The sequence below is a fragment of the Nicotiana tabacum genome, chromosome 8 (genome assembly GCF_000715075.1).
Source record: "Nicotiana tabacum cultivar K326 chromosome 8, ASM71507v2, whole genome shotgun sequence".
Taxonomy (NCBI): Eukaryota; Viridiplantae; Streptophyta; class Magnoliopsida; order Solanales; family Solanaceae; genus Nicotiana; species Nicotiana tabacum.
Genome location: NC_134087.1, coordinates 18,838,791 through 18,849,399, shown reverse-complemented (window position 1 = coordinate 18,849,399; position 10,609 = coordinate 18,838,791). Strand labels below are relative to the sequence as shown.

The 10,609-nt window shown below is 35.6% G+C and overlaps 1 protein-coding gene across 1 annotated transcript; it reads right to left on the bottom strand.

Moving 5' to 3' along the window:
* Window positions 1–8,557: 8,557 nt before the first annotated feature.
* On the bottom strand, window positions 8,558–9,827 carry LOC142163546 (F-box protein SKIP23-like). The gene has a single exon (XM_075220846.1). The coding sequence runs from the start codon at window positions 9,681–9,683 to the stop codon at window positions 8,709–8,711; it is 975 nt and encodes a 324-aa protein (XP_075076947.1). The 5' UTR covers window positions 9,684–9,827; the 3' UTR covers window positions 8,558–8,708.
* Between the last annotated feature and the right edge of the window lie 782 nt (window positions 9,828–10,609).

The window sequence follows — 10,609 nt, the reverse complement described above, 5'->3', positions numbered from 1 at the left end:
TATAATGTGAGTGTATAAAATATTTATGTGACATGGGAAGTATGGCAGTTTCCCAAAAGGCCAAAACTATAATACATCAAAGTGAGAGATTCTTCCTTTGCCTCCGTTTCGATCATTTTAATTTGATAATAAAACAAGAAAAGTCAAATGTCTGTCTTATTCTTAATCCTTTCCCTAATCACCAGTTCTGCACAGCTTGGTATAGGAAAAAAACATGGAGAGAAGCTAATAATATCTTCTTCAGTTAGTAAACATTGGATAAATAGATAAATATGTGTATGTATATGTAGATAGATAAGTGTAATATTAATATAGATTTTTTTATTAGTGACCTGCAATGTAAAAAGGAGAAATTACCCTGTATAATCGCTCTCAAAATATTAGCTTTAAAATAAATAATTTGTATATTTTTTGTATATATATATATATATATATATATATATATATATATATATATATATATATATTCTGCATAATCCCTCAGTTATACAAATTTTATATACTTTTTCATCTATTATATCTATAGTTTCTTACGTGGGCTAAAAGTGATAATACCCCAGGTAAAAACGGGTGAAATTCAAAAATAGCCAGATTTACAAGTGGTAATTGAAAAATAGCCAGAGTTTCAAAAATAATCGAAATTTTGTCACTTTTCATGTAAAGATAAATCTGAACGGAAACATTGTTCAAAATTCAAAAAATATTCCAGCATAATATATTGGACTTCCAGCATAATATATTGGAGTTCCAGCATAATATACTGATCTAATATAATATGCTGGAAGTTCATACACATGTGCTCCAATCTCCAATATATTATGCTGGAACTTTTCGTGTGTTGAAATTCCAACATAATCTGTTGGAAGTTCATACACAAGTGCACCAATCTCCAATATATTATGCTGGAACTTTCTGTGTTGTAGGAAAATAATAATTATTTTTCAATAACTTTGCAAACGCTGGCTATTTCTCAATGACCTATTCGAAAACTAGCTAGCCCGTGTTATTTTCAAAACTCTAAAAATAAGTTGGCTTTATCAGCATGTTGTAGAGTATCATGGCAAATGTTCCATGGGCTTAAGAGCAAAATGGGCCCAAAAGTTTCACTGAGAAAATTTGCCAAAATAAAAGAAGGGAATGACATGCATATCACCCAAAAGCTTTATTGCCATATTTTTTTTGGTTCAAAATTAGGCTTATCAATTTTAAAATAGAATAAACAATTATAAGAAAAAGAAACTAACTTATATCATGATATAAAATTTCTTTTACATACATTGACAATATAAAATTTTCTTGTATATTTTGACTGATACACTGATAAATATTTATTTTCTTATATCATAACCAAAGACTATCGTTTTATTTGTACTTGTATAATATTGGTGTGAGATGGATTTGAGTAGAGTAATATGTGTATTTCTCATACAGCCCACCCCAATTTTTTTAGTACTTAAGGCCTAGTTATTGTTGTTATTGTATTAGTGTATTTTGACTTATTATAAAAATTGCTTCCTATTTTTTAATGTTAAAAATTAATGTTCCTATAAAAAATTACTTCTAAATGGTAATGGCATTTTAATTGAACCGACTTATACTCCAAAATTACTATGAAAATGTTTCCATTTTTGTTCCTTCTTTTACTTAAAAAAGAAAAAAAGAAAAAAAAAAATTGAAAGTAGAATAGCAGCGTATGATTCAATAGCCTGGTCAACTCAAATTCCTTCTGCAACAAGCTTCATCACACAGTCAGTAATAAATCCATCACTTATAAATACTTGATAACTGATTTTAATCGATCACAAGCCACCAATTCAATGGGCAAACACAAAAAAACTCCCAAACAACAACAACCCAGTGTAATTCTATGAGTGGGGTCTGGGGAGGGTAGGATGTACGCAGCTTTACCCCTACTCTGGAAGGGCAGAAAGACTGCTTCCGATAGATCCTTGGCTAAAGAGGATGGAAGAAGTACTGATAGCAGTAATAGCAAGACAATATATTCAAAAAACTAAATCGAAGATAACAATAGATAATATGAAAGAGGTACCGATAACAAGTAATAGCACGACAATATATTTAGAAAACTAAATCCAAGATAGCAATAGAGAATATGATAAAAGTACTGCTAGAAAACTAAGGAAGTACTTATGGCAAGTAATAATAGAACAAGATATGCGATAATAACAAACTAAGGATAAAAGGGGATACCATACTAATACTAATACTATCGAACTAATGAAGACAAAGGGAAACACATGACTACCTACTAACCTTCTTCCCTAATTTTCAACCCCAACACCCTTCTATCCAGAGTCATGTCCTCAGTTAGCTCAAGGTGCGTCATGTCCCGCTTGATCACCTCTCCCCAAGACTTTTTTGGCCTACCTCTACGGTTCTACCCCTGCTCTTACCTCTTAAGGACAACCTCTCACACCTCCTGACTAGGGCATCTGTGCTTCTCCTTTTAACATGACCGAACCATCTCAGTTTTGCCTCTCGCATCTTTTCCTTCACAGGGGCCACTCCCACCTTGTCCCGAATAACTTCATTCCTAATTTTATCCAACCTAGTATGCCCACACATCTATCTCAACATCCTCATTTCAGCTACTTTCATTTGCTGGATATGAGAGTTCTTAACTGGCCAATACTCTGCCACATACAACATAGTAGTCTAACTACTATATTGTACAACTTACCCTTAAGTCTCAATGGCATATTCTTATCGCATAAGACACCGGAAGCGAACCTCTACTTCATCCACCCTACTCCGATATGATGTGTAACATCCTCAGCTATTTCCCCATCATTCTGAATTATAGACCCCAGATACTTGAACTCTCTATCCTAGGAATGACTTGCGTATCAAGCCTCACATCCCCATCCGCTTCTTGGGTAACACCGCTAAACTTGCACTCCAGATTTTCTGTCTTGGTCCTGCTCAAGACCTCCAGCCTTTCGTTAATACCACCTCGTATCTCATCAATCAGGATTATGTCATCCGCAAATAACAAGCACCAAGACACCTCCTCTTGAATGTGTTGTGTCAATGCGTCCATTGCCATAGAAAACAAAAACGGGCTAAGTGTTGATCCTTGATGCAACCCCTTCTCACCCGGAAAGTATTTAGAGGCTCCTCCTACTGTCCTAGCCCGAGTCTTAGCTCCATCATACATGTCCTAGATTTCTCTAATATACGCTAATGCACTCCCTTTAGCCTCCAAACATCTCCATAGAACCTCAATGGAGACTATGTCATAAGCTTTCTCTAGGTCGATGAACACCATATACAAGTCCTTCTTCATCATCCTATACTGCTCCACCAATCTACTCACAATGTGAATGGCTTCAGTAGTTGATTGACCCGGCATGATACCAAACTGGTTATCGGAAATAGACACACTCCTCCTCATCCACCCTTCTATCACCTTCTCCCACACTTTCATCGTGTGGCTTAACAGCTTGATACCCCTATAGTTGTTACAGTTTTGGATATCCTCCTTATTCTTGCACAACGGAATCATCGTACTCCGCCTCCACTCTTCAAGCGTCTTCTTCATCATAAAAATAACGTTAAACAAACTAGAGAGTCATTCCAAGCCCGCCTTACCTACGCTATTCCAATATTCCACAAGGATCTCGCCTGGCTGGCCTGATCGCTCTACCCCTACTTGTTATGAATTTTAGAAAATATACAAGCAGCAAGAAGGTTGAAAAATAAGATTGAAAAACTGTCTCTGAAATTTTATTAATCATAGGACTTTAAATAGCCAAATAAATAAATTAGTAGACTCCTCCTACAACTAAATTACTAAACTCTTACTATAACTAAAATTCTGTATCTTCTTGCAGACTCCTCCTAAAACTAAACAACTAATTATTCTAGAAAACAGTAGCAGTAATAGATGCAAAATCCAACAGTCCTCCTTGCTTCTGTTGCTGCAGTCTAAAGAAGGCCATCCTCAATCCCTTCTTCTGCTATTAGTGCTTGTGCATGAGCATCTTTGAACTTGCACACTTTTGTAATATGACGTTTTTGTTTGCAATTTTCATATAATGCATCACGTCTCCACCAACAAAAATTTTCTAAGTGAGTTTTATTTTTGCAATATTTGCAATAAAGATAATCGACTTTTTCTTTTTGGTGTTTCGCATAAAAAATACCCTCAGTAACTTTATCTTGTCTGAAGGCCCTTCTTTGCTCTTGTGCTTGAAGAGTACTTATTAATTCTGCAATAAAGATGGTGGAGAGATCTTTAGACTCTTCCAGAGAGGAAATTTTTTATTCAAATCTCTCAGGAATTGTTACAAGAATTTTTTCAACTATCCTGTCATCTTTGAAATCCTTGCCAAGCAACCTGATTTTATTGACAATATACTTAGCGATGGTCTCATCATCTTGCATTCTAAGAGATTCAAAATCTCTTTTCAAATTTAAAATCTGATTTTGTCTGCCTCGTTCACTTCCTTGTTACTCATGTTTGAGTGTTTCTCAAGCTTCTTTTGTTGTCTTACATGTAATGATTTTAGAGATGATTGAATCTGCAACTGAATTTTGAATTATAGTTTTGACTTTGTATTTTTTGGTTTTCTCATCTAAATGAGCTTTGATTTGGGCAAGGGTAGGATTTGTAGGAAGTGGTTGTATAAGTCTGTCTTCCATTACAACTTCCCATAGATCATAAGCTTCAAGATAAGATTTCATCTTCACTGACCAAATCTAATAGTTTTCCCCAGTGAAAGTTTGTGGGGTATTCAAAGAGAGTCCGATGCTTGCCATTGTTAAAAATTTGGTTAAAAATCGGTAAGGGTAAAAATGTGTATGGTTTAAAAGTGGTTGAAATTGGTTGTTTTTCAGCGAATTCAGAGATCCGTCAAGATCAATCAATGAAGGCTCTGATACCATTGTTATGGATTTTAGAAAATATACAAGAAGCAAGAAGGTGAAAAAAAGGATTGAAAAATTGTCTTTGAAATTTTATTAATTATAGGGCTTTAAATAACCAAATAAATAAAGTAGTAGACTCCTCCTACAACTAAATTACTAAACTCTTACTATAATTAAAATTTTGAATCTTCTAGCAGACTACTCCTAGAACTAAACAACTAATTATTCTAGAAAACAGTAGCAGTAACAGATGCAAAATCCAATACTACTCATCCGGCGCATAGCCCCTACAACCTCCCCCACTCGTATCCGTCTTCATCTACAGTACCCAAAATATTGATGTCGCTCCGGGTACTCTAATTCACCCAACACAAAAAACTCCCAAAAAAATCTCCCGCCAATACCTTTTGTTACAAATTTGGAAAAATCAAGTGGTTTCAAAGCTCATAATAACTCTGTGCACGAAAAGGATCTTTGTGAATGCAAGGTATGTGGAACTAAGTTTAGATTTGCAAAGGAACTCGAAAAACATGAAAAAGAAGAAGATCATTAATTATAAGAAGGATAATTAGATTAGTGTAACCATTGTAGTTAGATTTTAGCTACGTAGAGTAACTTTTTCTTCTCTTTTTTTTCGCGAATAGTTAGAGTTGAGAATGAAGATAAGGCCGACGAATGAGGAAGCTTTCGGTGTTTTCAATTCAAGTTTTCTAAATATATGTGTCATCACAACAAAATGCAGTAAAACTGGAGCATTTGCTGCTGATTTTGATCGAAAATTGATTAGAGAAAGAGATCTCTGTTTACTGAACTCAATTTTCCAAAAAATATCTGTAAATACAATGGAATGCCGTGAAATCGGAGCGTTTTCTGCTGATGTTGATATGAAATTCACACATGAAGATCCTTCTGATGCCTACTATGAGATTTTCACGACTCCGTCCGTAAGCAACTTCTCGATGATATTAGAGTCAGTTCTATCTTCATTCAACGGATCAAAATTCTCTGTGCACTTCAATTTTGGAAAGTTTTTACACTTGGAAAAATACAATTCTGCTGAAATTGTAAGTTCTAGATGTCCTTCATCCTGAAAATTTGAATATTAGCAGTGTACTGTATTCATTTTGCAAGTTCTCAAACAGAGATGTTCTGATAATTTTTTGTCGCTTACTCTGAGGTTCTATAGGGAAGTTTCACTTTAGTTCTCACCACATATACTCTGGCTACAAGCAAGTCAACTGAGAAATCGATCATACATTCAATTCTATCATCATTCTATAGCTTCGATTCTGGAAAGTTTTCACACATGGAAGATCATAGTTCGGCTGAAGTTGCAAGTTCTACATGTGCTTCGTCCTTGTTATTTGAATGTTATCAACATGTTCATTTTCTTACTACTATTTGCGTGGATCTGTTTTAGCTTTTAAGCTTTCAATTGCTGTGTAATTATGTTACAAACGTGCTATAACATTTTTGCTTTCCTATTGGCTTAAATTTTGAAGTTGTGGTTGCAAGAAGAAAAGGATCTAGATAGTTATTGGATAAGGGTGGTTAACTGACCACCCTTTGCCGAAAAATTGTACTGTGTATATAGGTTAATATTACGTTTTAGAGGTATATAACATATATTGAACACCCTTTGCCGGAATTTTTTTTACTTCTTTTAAATTTGAACACCCTTGAAAAAATTCCTAGCTTCGTCACTGATTGGATGATAAGGAGAAGGTAAGTTTATCTGCACAAAAACACTGAGGCTTACTGCTCTGCCATAGTTTACGACAATCTCATTGTTCAGATTTCAGAAGCGCCTATACAGAATTTTCTAGATCGTACAGGTTAGTTGGTTACAATCTGGAATATATTTGGTGATGTATGCACGTGGCTAGTAGCGTTAATGCTTCGCAGCTTGAATTGATCAGCCTTAGTAGCATGTGAGTTACTTTTCTCTACTCTTAAGGAATGGATATCAGTTGTACAGTCGCTTCCTAAACTTATTTTATCCTTGCATCAACTTTCACCTCATCAGTTAGGATTAGACTTTTCATTTGATCCTGGTTCTAGTTTGTTTATCACATTTCTTGGCTCTTCAACATATAGTTCAGCCATGGTTGTGGATGATTTCAAGGAGATCGTTAGGATATTAAAGCGTGATGTTGATTCCACCTCCAATGATCAATGTATTTTGACTCATTTCCCATTTGACCCCGGAGCGATCTGTTCATTGTAACCCCCCGTGGATGCCTCCACCTTCCTCAATTACGACCTGGGACATCTGCAAACACTTTTTCACTTGTGAAGCTTTACACATTTCAGCTTCAGAGCATGGTCCTACATTCAGAAGTTGGCTTGTAATGTACGTTTAGTTTCTTCACAATTTATAGATGGAGATCGCATTATAAAAATCATTCTAGAGGGGTTGAACGAGGTGGTTTCCATAATCTCCAGTCCTGGCCTGCGTTTGGCCTTTAATGCATGTCCAGCTGCTTTTGTGGCTAGTGCTCTTGGTGCTCTTGATCGTGCTCTAGCAAGCAAATCATTCTCCAGATACTAGTTCAGAGGATAATAGAGCTTGAAGTAGCTGAAAATTAAATGGGATTAGAAGCCTCGACTGCAAAAGTAAACGAGTTGCTATACTTGGGTACATGCTTGAACTTTTTCCATCTGTAAGAATTACCATAAAAAGGGAAGTTAATGAGTTGAATGTGAACATCTCACAGTCAAGAGAATCCCAGCTACCACAAAAAAGAAAGGAAAATCTGTGACACAGAAGAAATTAGGACATTTTCCTCTATATTAGTACTGCAGAAATAATTTTAAGTAACCAACTTACATGTGTAGAATGGTGAGCAATCAGATACAACACATATTATGACTCGAGCATCCAAAATATGAGCTTCACCCCTATTATTTTGGCCAATAATATGGACCACCAAGAAAGTCTCTGAATGCATCAATAGCATCCAGGAGTAGTCCTTAAGTTACATATATCAGCAGTATGTCCCAAAAGGTAGTGAACAACATCGAGCGATGAAATATACAACAAAAAAAGATGAAGAACCATTAGAATTCAATACTTCCGTCCAAAAACATTTTGACAACAATTGCGGATAACTTAACAGGGAAAGTATAACAATATATTCTAGGTGCTTAACACAAGAATTCACTAATTTCACCAGTTAACCAAGAGGATGAACAAGTCAGTATGATGGTATTTTCATTGTACCTATATTTATGGCACTCCTAGCAGAACTTTGTTGAGTCTAGTCTGGAGTTGTCACATATATAAGTAAAATGAAAAAAGCTGGAATTAAGATAAATACGACATGTATAAAGTTCCACCACTTTGAGTAGTAGAATTGTATGTTTCTTTCTAAACCAGTGTGAAGCTCTGGATTGACTCCTCAAGGTTACTGAACGTCATACATATTGGTAATATACAAAACCAGCTCTGTTATATATTGTAATTGCTCTATTGAGAGTAAAAAAGATGTGTTCCAGTCCAGAAACCAGCCAGGCCCTCTTGAACAAGCCATCTCAAAACTATTTACTCCATCTGTTTATATTGATCAATAGTTGTAACTCAATAAATTAAGCTTTAGTCCACAAAAAAGCATACTCTCGAAACGTGTCTAGAAAGAAATGCTTTATAAAATAATAGTAAAGGGTTTTTATTAATTCTGTACCAACAACGAACTAGAAATCAAAACAAAGAAGTAGCTACTCAACCAAAGCAAAACTAAAGTAAACTAAAGAACTTGTAGATGGCAAAAACAGCGCAACCTAAGCCTACAACACCGCTCAAACTAAAATAGGAGTAATCACTTGAAGATCCATAGTGGTGGACTGAATTTGTGGTAAGATTCACCAGTGTAATGGGGCTCAATGATTCCATCAAGCAAGTTATATATGCCCATATCCTTCCCACCGCCTCGTTCAATATTGAAGTAGCTCTGCCAACAATCATCTGTGAAATAGATACAATTCCCCTTGCATCCCTCTATTTGAGAGGCTTTTTCAACAGCCAGAGTAGCACTAGAGCCAAGGAATAGTGCCCTATTCCCCAAGTCCACAACCTCTTCATAACTCTCCCTATTCACATCAATCTTGTACACATGAAACTCTTCAACTCCATAACTCCCATCGTCGTCTAGAAAAGCCCCGTCTCGTGTGATCACTAGCAGTTCACGCAACGAATGCACCATGTATAACTGTGTCCCGCTAGTTAAGCTAGGAGGTATCCCTTTGACAACTGTTGCGACAGTTGGATATTCTTCGGGGCCTCTGAAGTCGAAGATAATAATGTTGCCCATAAAATCAACACCGCAGAACTGCCCATCATACCAAGTAATATCAGAATATGCACGTCTAGGTGTCTCCACATTAGTAAAGGACTTCTGTCCTGGTCTCCAGAAAGCAAAACAACGAGGATATCCTTGAATAAGGGCCAAAACATAGTCCGATGTTGTAAGAGGATTCGAAGATATTACTGCTTTTTCCACATAATACCTACAAAAACCACGTTCCCATTCATAATCAAAACCCTCCAACATGTCCATATCTGGGAGGTTAATTACAGAACGTGAGAAAAGATGAAACAGATTCATCTTTCTTTGTTCATCAGCCATGAAAATCCAACCTGGAAATCCCACTCCCAAACACCGCTTTTCCACTAGTTCTGGAAAACTCATGATACGAGTAACATCCTTTGACATGTCGAAAAACTCACGACTTTCTTCATTCCCTTCCTTCTCTGCGAGCATCAACCATGGAACTGCTGGAACTTCCTCCCTCATATTACCTATGATTTTGATGAAATATTCAAGAGACCAAATTAATTTAACTATTTACAATAAAGAATCTAAAGGGTCGTTTTTATAAGGAGTAGTCAAAAATCCGTTCCCATAAGGTTGGGAAATCCTAGTTTGTTTAAACCTCGGTGTAGTTCCTCAGTCAAATTATTAAATCCATCGTAACAAATTATTTAGTATTATACTTAGTTACCAATTTTAACAATGGAAAATAACGGTTTTTAGTCCCTGAGTAACCTTGTTCCAATTTTGGTTCCTGTGGTATTGGACATAGTAATTTATTTAACCTTCAACTGGACAATGTAATACCTTGTTTGGCCAAGATTCTAAAATCAACTTATTTTAAGAAGTGTTTTTCTTCTCAAAGGTATTTTTGGTGAGAAATAGTTTGCTCTTGGTTAATTAATTTGAAAAGCACTTCTGAACAATAATTAGTATTTGGTCAAGCTTTTATAAAATGCTTCTAAGTTCTAACTATATTTTTCACAAAAACGTTTTCGGGCAGAAACTACTTTTTCTTACTTCTCCAGAATTACTTCTGCTTCTACTCAAAAACACATTTTTTAATTCTAAAAGTTTGACCAAACACTTCAACTTTTGGCTTTGGAGAAGCTTAACCAAATAAGCTATAATAATTACCAATTTTATCAATGGGGAACTAACGGTTTTTTGTCCCTAAGTTATTACTCCCTCCGTTCCAATTTATGTGAACATGTTTGATTGGGCACGAAATTTAAGAGATTTCTGGAATTTATGGTCCTAAGGGGCCCATAGCATTTGTGTAGTTATAAAAGCTTCTCATTAAGGGTAGAATTGTAAGTTTAAGCTAAATTGTTTCCAAATTAGAACGAGGTCATTTTTTTTTAACAGACCAAAAAGGAAATAAGTTCACGTAAACTGAAACGGAGGGA

Excerpts from the sequence above, each read along its gene's own strand:
- LOC142163546 (XM_075220846.1), bottom strand. The coding sequence starts at position 9,683 with ATGAGGGAGGAAGTTCCAGCAGTTCCATGGTTGATGCTCGCAGAGAAG.